We start from the raw sequence: 17,500 nt of genomic DNA, 5'->3' as shown, positions 1-17,500 counted from the left end.
TCTACAATATTTGCACTGTCACTGAATACTATATGTCAATCGACTTGAACAAGCACTCGCCTGTGTTAGCCCTGCTTTGTTCTGCAGTGTATCCGGCGATGGCTGGCTCACGGAAAATGTGCAATTCCCCCTTTTTATGATATTCTTTCATTATACGATCCATCACTTCGTCATAGATAAATACAAAAAAAAAAGACACGTTTTGTTAACATCACGGCAGGATAGCTCAGAGGTCTGTACGCTCGCTCTAAGCTGTGGAGCCTGGCTTCGAATCACAACCCAGCTATAAATTGTCATCCTGGTGTTTCACAGGCAGAGTGATTCATCAATGTGTGTGTGCCATTAAACTGGATGTCACAACTGCCGGAGCCCTCCCCTCTCCTCTCCCGCTAACGTCACGGCAGGATAGCCGAGATGTTCGACTGCTCATTCTAAGCTGTGTAGCCTAAGTTTGAATCCTGACCCTGCTATAAATTGTCATGCCGATGTTTCACAGGCGGAGTGTTTCATCAATGTGTGTGACATTGAACTGGACATCACATCTGCCGGAATCCTCTCCCTCTCCCCACCTTCACATATCTCTCCACTCTCGCTCTCCCACGTCTCTCCCTCTCTCCCTCTGTCTCCCCCCTCTCTCACCCTCGTCTCTGTCTGTCTCTCTGTGTCTCTGTCTCTCTCTCTCCCTGTCTCTCTCTGTCTCCGAATGTATCTGGATGGTGCTTATGCCCGGATGGTGGCTATCTCCGCGTGTATCCAGACTGTGGTCATCTCCACGTGTATCCAGACGGTGGTCATCTCCGCATGTATCCAGACGGTGGTCATCTCCGCATGTATCCAGACGGTGGTCATCTCCGCATGTATCCAGACGGTGGTCATCTCCGCATGTATCCAGACGGTGGTCATCTCCGCATGTATCCAGACGGTGGTCATCTCCGCATGTATCCGAATGGTGTTTATTTCAGCACATATCAGAATGGTGGTGAGCTCTGAAAATGTCCAGATGGTGGTTATCTCCAGACGGTGGTTATCTCAATATGTGTCTGGATGGTGGTTATCGCTGGATGTGTCCGGATGGTGGATATGTCTGGACAGACCCTCTCTTCACACTGCCTTACCTTGCCCTCCCATCATGCTGATACCCGTCATCCAGACAGTAGTTATATCTGGAGGAATCCTCCTCTCACACTGCTTTACCTTGCCGTTCCCTCATGCTGCCTTCCCTTGTTGTATCTGGATGGTGGGTATGCCCAGATGGTGGTTAACTCCGTATGTATCCGGACAGTGGTTATCTTTGCAAAAATCTGGATGGTGGTTATCTCCGCGTGAATCCGGATGGTGGTTATCTCTGCATGAATCCGCATGGTGGTTATCTCCGCATGCATCTGGATGGTGGTTACCTCCACACGTATACGGACAGTGATTTTGTCTGGACGGACCCTCCCCGCACAATTCCTTACCTTGCCTTCCCCTCACGCTGCCTTCCCTTGCCCTCCCCTCACGCTGCCTTCCCTTGCCCTCCCCTCACGCTGCCTTCCCTTGCCCTCCCCTCACGCTGCCTTCCCTTCCCTCACCCCTCCTCACTTCCCCCTCCTTACTCACTGCCCAACCCTTTCTCACTCCCCAAACCCCTCTTCGGTCTCCCTCCCTCCCCTCGCCCTACCCTCCCTTCTCTATCGCTTCTCCAGCTGACTACCCTCACCGTCCCCCCCCCCTTTAATATATCCCCATCAACGAAGCGACAGGTTGTATTTGATATATATATATATATATATATATATATATATATATATATATATATATATATATATATATATATAAAATATTATTTTATATTATATACATATATATATATATATATATATATATATATATATATATCTTCTTCTTCTTCATTCGGCTGCTCCCGTTAGGGGTCGCCACAGCGGATCATCCGTATGATCCACATTGTGATTTGGCACATGTTTTACGCCGGATGCCCTTCCTGACGCAACCCTGGTCACCTCTTACGACACAGGGTATGGTATACCTATTTTAACCGGGGTATACACCGGCCCAGTACACTAGTACTCATTTCGCCGACCTCGGAAGGATGACAGGCTGAGTCAACCCCCTGGTGTATTAATTCAGTGGCCCAACGGGGCTTGAACTCAGGACCTTTTGGATCCCAAGCCGCTGCCCTAACCACTGCGCCAACACCAGGCTTATATTATTATAAGCTTTTCATGAAATTTTGATATATTCTGATATATATATATATAATTATATATTATATATATGATAAATTATATATACATATCATATATATATATTATTATATATACATATAATATATATTATGTATTATATATACACATCGCGCACAATGCCTTACCACCATCTGCGCATACCTACCATCCAGATAAAACAAGGGAAGGCAGCATGAAGTAACGGCAAGGTAAAGCAGTGTGAGGGGAGGGTTCCTCCAGATACAACCACTGTCCGGACGACGGGTATTATAAGGTGGGGGGTAGGAGAGAGAGGGGTGGAGGAACGAGGAGGGAGGGAGACTGAGGAGGGGTGGGGGATTGTGTGGGATATATAATATATTATATATATATATTATATATATTATAACATATATAAGTATATATACACATCAAATGCACATCCTGACTGTTATGGTGAGCATTGTCATGGATTATGTCTCACGGTAAAACCGCGTAATCCGCAAAGAACAGCCATCCGCCTGCCACCCAGACGATTGTTCCCGCTAATGCAACCCATTCAACCAGAAGGCACGTTATGTGATTGGTGGGTAAATCGAAACACATGGAGTGTGACAAACACTCACCTGATCTCCATTGGACATCGTCCTACATCAAAGCGTCACCTCCAACCCGGAGGCCTCGGCCTGGTGACTGTCAAACAGACAATGATTACATGGTCAACATCAGTTAAACATCAAATGGAGCCACTTATCCAGATTGTGGGCTTGTTTCCCTCATCAGGATGGCATACCGATAAATATATAATCAATGATGATCACATTCATCGTTTAAACATCAGACGCACCTCAGGTCCACGTTTCCTTAAAATAAAGTTATAACGTTTGTGTGTCAGTGTGTCTCCTCCATTATTCCAAAATCATGAAACCTTGCAGCCTGAAACCTTGCATGCACATCAAGAAAATGCCAAGGAAGTGCAAGAGTGAAAAATGTGTGTTTGGGTTTGTTAAAACACCCCTGTTGAAGTTAATTAACGGCCTTCTTTAATTATACCCTTGATCAGGTGCCATCGTTGGCCACCTCGCTCTCTGGAGTCTGAAGGCGTGTCCTAGGTTACCTCGCTGGGGTCTGAAGCCCCTGTTTTTTGGTCTGCTCAACCATGCCTCGACTTGGAACAGGCCGCAAAGATTTAACGATAATGGGTTATTTTTCACTTTTCCCCACTCATGTTGAATGCCTGTTCATCATCTCTATGAATCGCTGTATGCATATGCATCGCTTTTATAAGTGCTATAGTTTTCAAATTAAAAGCTTGGAGCAATTTCATGCATAACGATGCAATTTTTCATGACCTACTCTCATGGACTAATTAAAGTATGCCATTAAAAAACATTATTTCGGCTTTGAGGATCGGATATCGTCCAGACTAAATAAGTAGCAACATCTGGAGTGAAATCTGATAATTTAAAGAAATAACGAGTCTTATAACTCAGTCTATATACCTATTTACTCTAAGCAAGCAAGGCGATGGCCCCCCCTTTTCCATATATACACAAGAAAATATGAAATTTCCAAACCATTAAATTTATCTTTTTCTACTGTTTAGAGAATTATATTGAGTGAACAAAAGATTTAGGAATGTGCGGAAATTAACCAGCTTCATTGAGCTATATGATTTAATGCATTCACTGCTTGACATCGCGTCCTGTCCCCCAGAGGGAACGCTTTTCCATAGCGTCTGCCAGATCTGTGTATATTTTCAGAGGTTTCGTGAGGTGCTCTACAGGGAATCCAAGCAAATCTGGTGAAAAACGGACGTTTTAAAATAAAGTTATAACGTTTGTGTGGACTATAAACCGATGAACCACGTGACGCGTGCACAGATGAGCAGGCCACGTGGCACATTAACTGCAACGTTTATTTCATGGGCGATTAAACTATGTGATGTCTCCAGGGTTGTTCTACATTAAACAGCAACTCTTTTGTTATTACTCTTGATTGTTATTGTTTGAACGAATTCATTTAATTTCTTTAACAGCTGCGGATGCAGTGAAGACCTGCTTTAAAGTTAAAGGGATCCTCTGTGGTATGCAGCCACAGCCTGGCCAGCCGCTTATCAACCGTTTAATTGGAGTGCTTTCTTGACTGCTTAAGCCACTTTCCAAGTGCCCTATAGTCGATAGTGGTACCGCGCTACGTCATTCTGAGAAAAACGTTCACTCACTGCAGACGCTTTTGCTGTGCCACGTCATTCAGGGCTTGTGGTCCATGCTCCATCATCCTGAGCACGTGGTCCATGCTCCGTCATCCTGAGTGAGTGGCCCATGCTCCTTCATCCTGAGCGAGTGGTCTGTGCTGCGCCATCCTGAGCGAGTGGTCTGTGCTCCGTCATCCTGAGCGAGTGGTCTGTGTTCCGTCATCCTGAGCGAGTGGTCTGTGCTCCGTCATCCTGAGCGAGTGATCTGTGCTCAGTCATCCTGAGCGAGTGGTCTGTGCTCCGTCATCCTGAGCGAGTGGTCTCTGCTCCGTCATCCTGAGTGAGTGGTCCATGCTTCGTCATCCTGAGCGAGTGGTACGTGCTCCATCATCCTGAGCGAGTGGTCCGTGCTCTGTCATCCTGAGCGAGTGGTCTGTGCTACGTCATCTTGAGCAAGTGGTACGTTCTTCGTCATCCTGAGCGAGTGGTCCATGCTCCATCCTGAGGGGGTGGTCCGTGCTCCGTCATCCTGAGCTAGTTGTCCATGCTCCATCCTGAGGGGGTGGTCCGTGCTCCATCATCCTGAGTGAGTGGTCCATGCTCCATCATTCTGATCGAGTGGTTCATACTTCATGATTCTGAGCGAGTTGTTTGTGCTTCATCATTCTGAGCGAGTTGTTCGTGCTTCATTATTTTGAGCGAGTTGTTCATGATCTATCATTCTGAGCAAGTTGTTGTTAAATAACACCCGATTTCCGAGCCATTTACTCTATTAACGCGTTTTCTAAATTACCGAGGCAAATGTTTTTTTCCACCCGTCACACGCAGCTGTTTATAAAGATTAATGTTTGTTATTATATCCCTAAAACGAGTGGTTCATGTTCCATCATCTAGTTCCAATTCTTGAGCGACGATGGCAGTTCTTCAGGGTCTCTGCCGACTTTCTCAAAGATAGGTTTTCTAGTCGTTTTTGTCGCGTTTTAACTGTCATTTTATTATTTTTGTGTTTACTGTGTGTTTCTAGTTCGGTCTTGTGTTTAAACTTGTGCTAATTGTTCAGTTTTCGTTGTCTTTTCATGTCGGGTTTCCTTGAGGCCTATACTACCCTTCTTCCTGTTTGTGTGCGCAATCGTATTTACTGTATTTTCTTCTCTCCACTTTTCCCTCCATCCTCCTTCTAGCCCTCAACTCTCCCCTCTGTTTCATGTCTTAAAATATAAAAAATACATGAAAAAAAAACCCTTACCCCATGCAACCACGTGACTTCCTGGACTGACTCTTCTTCCTCCTTCTGCTGATCTACCATCTACTACTTTTGCCAACCCATATTCACCATACACCATCATGATTTTATTCTTCAACCTTTCCTTTACCTCATTTTACCTAATCTTAAAAAAAATCTTTATTCTTTTAACCTCTCACACGACACCTCCTGTGTAACCACGTTTTGCTACCCCCTCTTCTTCTTCCCGTAACTTTCGTCGAACTACCAGCTTCATTCTGCATATGCCGATCCAAATTCACTAACACCTACACGATTTTTCTTCAACCTTACACAATCTCCATCAAAAAAATTAAAAAACAAAACGGTCTCTGAAAATGTTACAACTTCCCCTTTCACATGTGTGGTTCTCAGTATTGTAACATAATTCACTACTCTTTTTCCTCTTCAAAAGACTGTTTTCAATTTGACCTTTCCTTCATTACACCATTTCTTTTCTCCATTCTCTTAATTCTCCTTTATTGCATCCGTCACATAATGTCTTTAATCGCATCTCTGACTTAGTAATTAAAAAACTCCCAGTTTGCAATGCATGTTTGTGTTCCATCAATCGTCCTTTTTCGAACTTCAGTGCCAGTTCACCCCACCAACTTAAATCTACCTCCTCCGAACCCCTCACCTGTTATCCCCTCTCCTAAATCTCCCACCTTGCCCCTCATCCTACCTCCGCTCTTGGCACCTCTTCACTGTCTTCTGCTTCAGTATCAGCTCCTCCTCTGTAGTCCCAAAGTGTGTGACGTTTTAACATCTGTTGGCTCCATTATAACCTAACAGATATCTCACTCTCTCAATTAGTACACTCATCACCACAAACATGCTCCTTTCTTCCTCTCAGCACACCCCCCCCTCCTCTTACAAACCCCTAAAATCTTGTACCTCCTCCTGCGCGCTCCCTTTTTCACCATACCTCGACCAAGTCTCACCCTTACTCTCTCCTCACCTCTACCATTGCCCTCCTGCACCTTGGCCATGCCTGCTCTCATCATCTCCCCTCCCTCTCAAAGCAACCTTCACACTCTTCCTCCTTCAAGCTTCCCTCACCTTTCTCAAAAACTCCCCCTCACCCTTCTACCTCAACTCCCCCTCTTACCCTTCTCCCTCCAATCTTCCCCTCATTCCCCCTTCCCAAAGTTGCCCCCTCACATCCACAAAGCTGCCTCCCCTCCCCCACCCTCTCTCTTCCAACTCATTCCCCACCTCCTCCAATCTCCTACTTCCCTATGCCCCCTCTCTTATTACTCCCCACTGTACCTCACCTTATCACCACCGACCTTTTCTCCTCCTCATCCAGCCGTCTCCCCGAGCTCTTCTGTAACCCCCCCACTCAGTCAAAACTCTCCTTGCATCCCCCCTCCCCCGTCCTACCCTTCCCCTCCCCTCCCCTGCATCAAAAACCTCCTCCCCTCCCTCTTCCTTAACAGTGTGGACCTCAAACAACCTTGGCCTTCTCTCAAACCTGACAGATCTTTCCAAAAGACGTCAGAGACGTCTTTTCCACCTGACAGATCTTTGCCACTGACAAACCAGACATAATCTGCTGAAAAGAAACTTTCCTCTTCAAGACGTCTCTGACTCCCTAGTATCTCTCCCTGGTTACTCCCACCTCCGGAATGACAAACCTGAGCCTTGTCCTGGCAGCGGAGTTGCTCTCTTCATCAAAGACTCCATTCCTCACTCACCATGCACTGCCCTCTCTCTCTCCCTCCACTCCCACCTCATGTTTACATGTGTGTTGTACTGTCCACCAAGCAGTGATGACTTCATTTACATCTTGCTCTCCGAAAACATGGACCAACTGCTTTCCTCTCATCCCAACCTTTTATTCCTCATATCTGGTGGCTTCAATTGTCATCATGCCAGTTGGCTGGGTGTGGGTACTTCTCTCACCTGCCATGGCACTTCAGCAAAAGAATTCTGTGACTCATTGCGACTGACACAATCTGTCAACTTCCCAACCCGGATCTCAACCAATGGTACTCCATCTCTTCTGGATCTGATTTTGTCCATTTTCCATGAAAATATCTGCTGTTCTTCCTCCGCTGCAATCGGTTCATCTGACCACATGCTTGTCAAAGTAGACATCGCTCTGGCTGTTATTGGAGAACCACCTCAGCGCCGTTGAGTCTGGCATTTCACTCAGGCCGACTGGCAGGGACTTCAAGCAGCCATCAAACTTCTAAACTGGTTTCCCATCTCTACTTCCTCCGACACCAACTCGTCCTGGGAATTACTTCAAAGAAACTTGATCTCTCATGCACAGATTTATCCCCTCTTGTCTTCAGTTTTCGTACCCTTCCTCCCACCCATGGTACACTGAAGCTTGTGTTGAGGCAGTTATCCTGAAACAACTTGCCTTCCCCTCATGGAAGGGAAATCCAACTGAAGGCAATCTCAGTTCCTTCCACAAAGCTCAGAACAAGTGTGTCTACCCCCAGGAGAACCAGAAAACAAGATCTTTCTAATCTCAAGTCTGAACTCTCAAACCTGTCTCCCTCCTCCAAATCCTGGTGGTGTCTCGCTAGTTAAGTCTGTTTCTGGTGTATGTTCTCCCTCCATCCCCTCTGTTACCTCAAATGGCCACACTGCTGACACTGCACGTGAAAAGGCTGAATGCCTAAACTCCGTGTTTGCTTCTAAATCTTGTGTCCCAAACCCATCGCTTTCTGCACCCACCTTACCCAGTCAAACCCAGCTGTTCCTGGACTCTGTGTCCTTTTCTCCTGCAAAGGTGGAGAGCTTGCTGTCAAACCTCGACTCAGATTCTGCAACCGGTCCAGACGGCATCAGCCCAAGTGTCCTAAAAACCTGCTCTACTGCTCTTGCTCACCCTCTCTCTCTGTTCTTCTATTCACCCTCTCAATTGCTCAAGGTCATCTGCTATCAACGAACAAATCAGCAAACATTACTGCTCTGCGTAAAAGGTGCAAAAACAGATCCCTGCAACTACAGACCAATCAACCTTTTCTTAATCATCAGCAAGGTCATGGAATCGATCATCGCTTCAGCCATTAAATCCTTCCTCTTCTCCAATGGCTTGATTTCTGATCATCAATTTGGATTCAGACCAGGTCACTATACCCTGGTTATGTTGCTTCTGCTCTCCCAACAATGGATGGCAAACCCCAATTCCAGACATTAAGTCAGAGCCATCTTCCTAGACATATTGCATGCCTTCAATATGGTCTGGCACCCTGCCCTGCCCTGGTCTGGCACCCTGCTCCCCCCGCTCCTTGATGTGCGTTGTGTGTTAGCTCTCATACGAGCATCGACAAGGTATACAAAAAAAGAAAGAAGGTATTTATCGATATGCCATCCTGATGAGGGCAAATAAGCCCGAAATCCCGATAGGCGGCTTAATTTGATGTTTAACTGATGTTGACCGTGCAGTCTTTGTCGATTTGACAGTCTCCAGGCCGAGGCCTCTGGGTTGGAGGTGACGCTTTGGTGTAGCCCTGTGTCCAATGGGGATCGGGGGAGTGCTCGGCACACTCCACATGTTTCTATATGTGTGTGTGTGTATATATATATATATATACACACTGACTCCATATGTACAGAAAGTATACCAACACATCACCTTCATTCTAGGAGGCACTCGTATGGTACTCAAGTCTTCTCAGACTGAGATTAAAGCCTATGGTCGCGAACAAACGAAAGCAGAGATGTCGATCTTGATTTCACCATTGTTGTGGGCTCATCAGGACAACATAGTGCTGATCGTTTATTAGTCACCACATAAGGCTCTAATATAACTGAATATTAATGTAACCCTTAACTATCCAGCCAAAGGGTGTAAATCGGTGGGGGTGTAGTAGTCCAGCAGCCATTTCTCATATGAGGCCAAATAAGGAAATTCGTTCAACACCCCCTACAGAAAAGGTTTGACTTGACAGAGTGGTAGAATAGACCCTCTAGAACACCTCCAGGTAGTATGTGGTTTCAAATTGTGGTATCATTAAAATTCTACAGGCTATTATACATACCAAGGGTACTTACCAAGAGGGTCACTGTGGGCTAGCAAAATTTAGGGGGAGGGGTAACGTAAACATGAATATCTTTGTCGAGACTCAACCAATTTTCACTATTGAGGTATCATTGGCTTCCTATTATAATTCTCTATCAGAGCATGTACAGTTATTTGAAAATGGCCTTTGCCATGGTATCACCAAAGCTAAAATATCACACTAATTCAAACTTTCTGACATTTTAAATTGTGTTCTCATATGAAGGTGAACGGTGTTTCTCAATTACTACTGGTATGTATGCATTTTGGAAATCAAACGCTTAAGAAAGTATTGTTCTGCAGAAATTCATATACATACAGAGGCACGCATAAAGAAAACTGCAACTGTTATTTTTAGCGTTCGCCTTTTACTAGTGTATAGCAACACGGAAGTACATACATCAGAGCCGAGCATAATTGTTGTCTTTGGCAACACGGAAGTACATTAGTGAAAGCCGAGTATAATAGTTGTCTCTGGCAGCACGGAAGCTACTCATTCATCATAGTGGATGATAATAGTTATCATGGTCGACACTGGGAGCTGTGCATGACAACACAGAAGCACATTAGTGAGAGCGAATCATAATAGTTGTGCATGGTTGCACGGAAGCACATTCGTCAGAGCGGTTTGTAATATTTGTGTCTGGAAACAAGGAATCACATTCGCCATGGAAGCATGAAGATGTCATCTGTTGTAACTTTTAGTCAGCGTCTTCTTCACCACTGGATTCAACGATTGTTCTTGGATTTTCACAAGTTTCTTCGGCCATACATGCACATGCTTCTGTGCATGGCATGTGGTTGGTTCTGCATGTGCAGTCGGTTCGGCGACATAGAGACTTCTTGCAGTGACAGACAGTCAGCTCCGGAAGACCCCGTAGTGCTGGATCTTTGGTCATGAGCACAGGCTGCAGGGCACCATCCTGAATTTTCCAGCCATGTTCAGCTGCTGGTGGAAGGCTCTGTGTAGACTCCAATGCTCTCTTCCATACATAGGCCTGGTAATTTCCTCACTTCATATGTTGCTGTAAGCTGTCGAATGTTGGGGGGAGATTTTCATTTCCTTGTCCCTTTTGACAGAACTGCCAGTATCTCACATTGTTCACTTTACTCACAGCCCCTTTGGTTATTGAGTACATTGCACATATGAAGGCTTCGCATGCTTGTCATATCAAAGGCTTTCCCACCATTCAGGTCAGCAGAGATATCTTCAGCCAATTGCTTGAATGCCGTATCATAACAAGTTTCTTGTCTCCCTTCATGGAAGCCAGCATACTGCAGATTAGCTTTGCTGATGTATGAGGCATGGCAAGCTCTGTGGTATCTAGCTTCTGCTGCCACTAGATCGTTACTGACAGCTCCAGTAGTACATAACATGTCCTCATCGCCCTTTGCGGTCGCTGCTTGCACAATAGTTTCACAGGCTTGGAAAGCTCTGACCATGGTCATCTCCTTTACCCTTCTGTGTGTTTTCTTCTTGCAGAAGAGGCACATAGTCCAGTCAGTGGACGTTGACTGGGACTTGGATACCCTTATGGAGGTCTCCGTCAAACTTCTTTCAGATTGTGTGCCAATCTTAGATTCTTCTGCTGGTGTCGGTGAGAATGCAGATCTTCTCCTCTGCATGTAATGCAGGTTTTCTTTTCTTGTACATTTTTCGTAGCAATTTGAGTGCTATTTAACATCTGCGGTTGCCAAACTGTCAAAATCTGATTTTAAACGTTCGTATACTTCATCTCATCGGAGTTCCAGTGCTGCAACAAGTGTCTGTATGGAGGTATCTCGGGCTTTCCTCAGTGTCTCGTTTGAGTCCATCTGACAAATTATGCACTTATGAAAGTTGGTCAACTTCTGTCTCTTTACAGGTAAAAGTTGCACTACTGCCTGACTGAACTGGCCATTGCTTCAGTTGGCTAGTAGGATTATTTCAGATGTTCAATCTGGAATGACACAGAAAAGCAACTTTGTTAACCCACAGCCTCTTTTACCATCATTATTAACATGACATTTTTAAACTTTATTTTTGTAATTATCTAGTCCATAAGAATGTCATAAAAAATAGACTAACACAGCATTTTGTAGTCCAGCAGCATGAACCTGTGAAAAATTCAATTGTTCAATACCCACTACAGAAAAGTTTGACTTGACAACTTAGTATGCTCTTAAAGATGCCTAAAATATAAAAAAGCTCATTATATTTGATTTGTTTGTGATTTTTACCTCTTGTGGTTGTACAGTTGAATGAATATCGACATTTCTGTACATATTCTGAAAGAGAATTATAATACGAAGCCAATGATACCTCAATATTGAAAATTGGTTGAGTCTCGACAAAGATATTCACGTTTACGTTACCCCTCCCCCTAAATTTTGCGAGCCCACAGTGACCCTCTTGGTAAGTACCCTTGGTATGTATAATGGCCTGTAGAATTTTAATGATACCACAATTTGAAACCACATACTACCTGGAGGTGTTCTAGAGGGTCTATTCTACCACTTTGTCAAGTCAAACCTTTTCTGTAGGGAGTGTTGAACGATTTCATTTTTTCAGGTCCTTGCTTCTGGACTATAGTCAGGGCACCTGAAAACTGACCCATGTATCATATGTAATATTTTATATGTTTAAAAAGGCCAAAACATAACATAATAATTGATGAAACACCCTTAAACTTGAACTTGTTCTGTGACTTATCATAAAAGAGCCATGTACCAAGTTTCAGTTGGATATGTTAAAGGGTATGGGGAAAAGTCTGAAAAAAACCACAGGTAGAATGGACGGACAGATGGAAAGCAAAGCGATAGTCACCTCCAGTGAAAATGGTAGGGGACTAATTAACTGCTTTCATTTTTCAATCCAGCTTTATATTTTAAATGTTGTATGTAAAAAGCAATTCACATGATGTTTCTGGTCCTCTGAGAATTCTGTGCATTTCCCCATTTTGATTAAATATACCCAATGTTTGTCACATTCTCTTACCTATGCAATTGGTTTCACCATCAAGCATGTAACCCTCCATGCATTTGCAGTGGAAACTGCCTGCAGTGTTGATACATATCTGGTTGCATCCATGGTTGGGAAAAAGACACTCATTCACATCTACGCAAGGATGGACAATACACTTTGATTATTCGGACTCACAAACAAACAGGATAAAACTAAAATCATGTTTAATCCATCAATCCATGCATCCATTGGGACCATACTCTGTGCAGAGTGTTGGTGCTGCCTCAGCAGTCTCCTTGACCATTGGATACAATCCTGAACAGGTCACCACTCCAACACAGGATACCAGCAAGTTGGCACTCATTTTGCCAACCTCATAAGGATGACAGGCAGAGTCAACCCCACCTGGTATTAATTCAACAATTGAGTGGGATTTGAACTCAGGATCTTCGGATCCCAACCCCACCACCCTAACCATTAAGCCAATACCAGGCATATATGTTTAATACAGCATATTAAAATTACGTTTGACACGGTAGTCAATTTTATTCAAGCTTCCTATATCATGGCAATGTGCAGTTGTCCATTCTGTGATCGATAAGGGACTTTAACATACCTTTACAGATACCATAATCTTCATTTTCATATCCTGGATCACATATGCATATCTGATCATTGTGAGGAGTCACAAAGCAATCCCCTCCTTCCCCGCAGGTCACTTCAGAACAATAGTTGCGTGCTGTGAAGATGGAGGATGGAGAGAAAAGTGGGTGAAGGTAAATAGACAATGAAATGACATGAAGAAATAAGGTATTTCCTGTGTTAGCTTAAAAAGAGTTGAAATATGCGCAGTGCTGTACTAACCAACACACATGCCGTTCTGACTCTGAGAGTGCTCATAACCCCACTTGCAGGCACACTCATAGCTTCCGTTCCAGTTCGTGCAGGAATGACACAAATCAGGGGTTACTTCGTGGGATTCACACTCGTTTATATCTACAAAACACGTTCATCACAAAAAATTTACAATATCGATGCTAATTTTAAATGATGATTCTCAGTAATAACTATCACTAAACTTAGGTTTTCAGAAGTGCCATTGCACTGCATGCCATTCTGCTGTTTGTGGAGAAAGGTAAAGTAACTCTATATGAAGGGAATTATGAAGGGAATGTGTGCCAGCATTCTGACTGAATATTTATAAATTAAAATGTCCCATTATTTTATTTCATATTTTATTCTGAGGAATGCACCTGAGTCAATGCACCCTCCACCTGTATCCATTCTACCATTAAAAAGCTACTGACACTATCTTGGGTAGAATAGTTATTGATAGCCAGCTGACTTATTTAGATGTAAATACAAATGTGAAAAAAAGTTTCAAAAATCCTTCAATGAGATGTTTGGATTTATATTCGGCTGCGTATCCTGCATCTTCCTCATTTCCACTTCATGGGTGTTAACATGTTCCACGTGAAATTTCCTCAATCCAGTTCCACTGCTCACCTCCATTCCATTGATCATCTCTTCTCTTGCTTGTGGAACCTCCTTCCTGAATCAGTTCAATCTCGCTCTACCCTTCAGATTAGCAGTGCCCCATCTTGGATCATCCTCCATCTTTAACCATAATCTTTTCTATTTCTATCCATGAACATTGCCCTACCTCTCCCCTTCTATTTGCTAGTTATGGGTTATTTTTTGCTAGTTTCTAAAAAAATTTTTTCCAAAAACTATGCAGCGGTTCCACAAAAAAAAAAATTCTAAAAATTAAATTTGCTAGTTTCTGTCCTTCCTTCTGTCGATTCTGCTATGCACTCATCCAATTGTTTGCATCTAAGTGTTGCCCCATTGTCAGTGTGTTGCCTTCTACCCTCACTCACCTCGCTCTTCCTCGAGCCTCGACTTTGTATCTAAAAAATTTAATAACATAAGTGAGTTTCAGCATGTTTGGCACAGGTTGCTACAAGTAACTTTTACCTTATTGAAATATGTAGTTAGATAATATTGGTGTTGTTGGTGGTTATAACACAACAGAACAAAGGTTTGTCTTGTGTCAGTTTTGAAAGAATGCAGAACTATATCATACATAATTGGTGAGTACACTTTACACAATAAACCCAAAAAATTACAAAGGCCAATTTACATTTAGTGGTTCTATTTGTACACTTTGCCAGGTGAAACATCATTTCCCTTTGTGTAAAAAATACCAAAAACTATCAAATTCAGGAATTCAAAAATAACTAGAACTGCCACTTTATAACTGCTGGCAGTGATGATCGGATACCAAGACGTCTGGCTTTGATACAACATGGGACTGATGACTTATGGACCGATTAACACGAAGTGTTCAATCTATTTTTTACGTTTGCAGTTGGCCCTTTTTCCTGGGGATATTGTTGCTATGAATTGAATTGGCGTTTAAATTACCTGAACATGAAGTAATAAATGTGTGAGAAATGTCAACATGTGTCCACAGGGTAAACCGGAACTCCACCGAGCAATACGAAGCCCCTCCCCGCCCCCACCATATGTCTCTCTACAAAGTGGGATTGATGAGTTATGGACCCAGTAACATGGCACATTCAATCTATTTATTACGTAAGCAGTTCGCCCTTTTTCCTGAATACATAGTCAGTATCAATTGCATTGGTGTTTAAATAACCTGAACACAAAGTAATAAATGTGGACACTATCGGTGCAAAGTGTAAAGTGGAGTTCCCGAGTCTAATGAGGCCCCACACGTTTCTCTACGATACGGGATTCACAAGTTATGGACCGAGGAACAGGCCATGTTCCATCCATTTATTATGTACACAGTTGACCATTTTCTTGGGGGCATCATCGTTATCAATTGAATTGCTATTCCTGTATCCTCAAACGTATGCAGGCGCAGACAAGTGAGCCTTATGCAAAAAAAAAAAACAATTCTAAAAGTTCTCAGATTCAAATAATTAAATAATTCTAGCTGCCAGACCTTGTGGCCGATCAGGTTGAAATTTAAAAACGTACATTCCAGATGTCTGCTACATCATAATTCTGAAGTTTCTCATTGAGCAATGCAGCGGTTCCACAGTAACCATTATTTAATCTTTTTCCTTCAATCCAATATGGCTGCCAAATGATGTGACCTATTAATTATTCATTAACAAACATATCTCCTTGGCTTGTGGAATATGCACGTGAAGTTTCCCCATCATCTGGCCAGCCGTTCTGGAGAAGAAGATGTTTGAAGGTTTTAGGGTAAATGTGACCTAGATGACCCTCAAAATTTTTCATATTGATCGGAGGTAGCATTCTACATATTCAATGATGACATCATAACGAAGGCACATATGATGTCATTAAAAAAATCACTCATTCCCCATGAATGTGCCAAGTTTGCTCTGTGCCAAGTTTCAATATTTTTCTTTGTGCAGTTTCAGATACAGAGGTCCAAAGTTTTCCCATTTTTCCAACATGGCTGCCACACCACATGATCTACGAGGTCAAAATTATCATTCAAACAATCTACATGAGTCGTCGTACCAATGGTGAAAATTGTCTCAATCCGACAAGCGGTTGTGGAAACACGAAAGTTCTGTGTAGACAAACAAACAGACAGAAAAACAAACGGACCCAAATACAATGCCCTCTCCTTTGGCGTGGGAAATAATGTTCCACTCAGACTGAGTGGTAAAACATTTCAGGAACTAGAACGGGCACTCATAGAGCGCATACCTTCGCCGCCACTACTTTTTTTGTTCTTGGTATGAGTGTGGGGAACTGGTTTCATATGAATGGTCTTATGACACAAACCACATATCTATAATGTCATGACCCCTCCCCCCCCGACTTTCGGGGGCTACGGACGAAACAACAATCAACTCACGTCATTTTGGCGAGTCTTCACTCGCAAGCTCGGTGAATATAACGTTTCAACAAGAGAAGGTAATCTCGTTTGATGCTGGTTTCATGCAAATCGAATAAGAATTGACCGAGTTATGCCGAAAACCAGATATTTTTCAAGGGCGTGACCCCCCCCCAACATTTTACCCCAACCGGTGACATGTGTTATGACGTCATTGTGTCACAAGATTGGGCATTAAATTCTGAACATTTTGGTGCTGGGTTCATGTAAAGCGGACAAGAATTGACCGCGTTATGACAAAAACCGCATATTTTTCAAGGTCGTGACCCCCCTGACCTTTGACCCCTAACCAGTAACAAGAGTATGGGTGTCATTGTGTCATATTGCATATCACAAGATGAGGCGTTGAATTCTGAACATTTTGGCGTTAGTTGCATGCAAATTGAATAAAAATTGATCGTGTTATCGTAAAAAGACGATTTTGACCTTTTTGTGACCTTGACCTTTGACCCGAACGATCCCAAAATCTAATCGAATGCTTCCTGGCTAATAACCAATCATCCCACCAAATTTCATGCAATTCAGTTTAATACTTTTTGAGTTATAGGAATCACAAGATTACAAATAAATAAATAAATAAATAAAATAATAAATAAATAAATAAATAAATAAATAAATACACGCCGACCAAAACATAACCTTTCGCAGAATGCGAAGGTAATTATCAACATTGTCATTTCCATTGGGCTCCATTTGATGAATTGTTTACTCTCAGTTCACACGTTTTCTCAAACAACATAATGATGAATGTCAGTGCACCCACATGGATATCAATTAATTATTAGCATGCGATGTTCTTCACTTGCACGATGCATGCTGAACTGGTGGGATAGTGAAACGTGAGCGTGGATCCTTAATAGCCTTATTATGCACATGACAAACACACTCTCTTTGGAAGCATTGGCAGGTCATCTGCCCCTCCCCTTAGATGGGGTGGAGGGGTGGGGGGGATTTTTTTATTTT

The 17,500-nt window shown here is 43.1% G+C and overlaps 2 protein-coding genes across 5 annotated transcripts in view; one reads left to right on the top strand and one right to left on the bottom strand.

Annotated features, from left to right (window-relative positions):
- The window catches only part of LOC147026554 (leucine-rich repeat and calponin homology domain-containing protein 1-like), a 295,928-nt gene that overhangs the window by 73,043 nt on the left and 205,385 nt on the right, over window positions 1-17,500 (top strand). Inside the window, exons 3-4 of the mRNA XM_085882064.1 lie at window positions 11,170-11,284; window positions 13,345-13,406. Coding sequence (XP_085738190.1) covers window positions 13,385-13,406 — 22 coding nt within the window. The 5' untranslated portion in view covers window positions 11,170-11,284; window positions 13,345-13,384. The remainder of the gene's footprint in view (window positions 1-11,169; window positions 11,285-13,344; window positions 13,407-17,500) is intronic.
- LOC147026557 (protein lin-12-like) overlaps window positions 1-17,500 on the bottom strand; it is a 126,868-nt gene that overhangs the window by 65,724 nt on the left and 43,644 nt on the right. For all 4 annotated transcript variants that reach the window (XM_085882070.1, XM_085882071.1, XM_085882068.1 and 1 more), the window contains 3 exons: window positions 13,495-13,626; window positions 13,247-13,369; window positions 12,664-12,783 (listed from right to left, as the gene is read on the bottom strand). In XM_085882070.1, coding sequence (XP_085738196.1) covers window positions 12,664-12,783; window positions 13,247-13,369; window positions 13,495-13,626 — 375 coding nt within the window. The remainder of the gene's footprint in view (window positions 1-12,663; window positions 12,784-13,246; window positions 13,370-13,494; window positions 13,627-17,500) is intronic.

This window comes from Eptatretus burgeri, chromosome 5, assembly GCF_056783735.1.
Source record: "Eptatretus burgeri isolate ZD-2024b chromosome 5, Ebu_testis_v1, whole genome shotgun sequence".
Lineage (NCBI taxonomy): Eukaryota > Metazoa > Chordata > Myxini > Myxiniformes > Myxinidae > Eptatretus > Eptatretus burgeri.
Note: the sequence above shows the minus strand (reverse complement) of the source record. Positions and strands in the feature narration are given on the sequence as shown.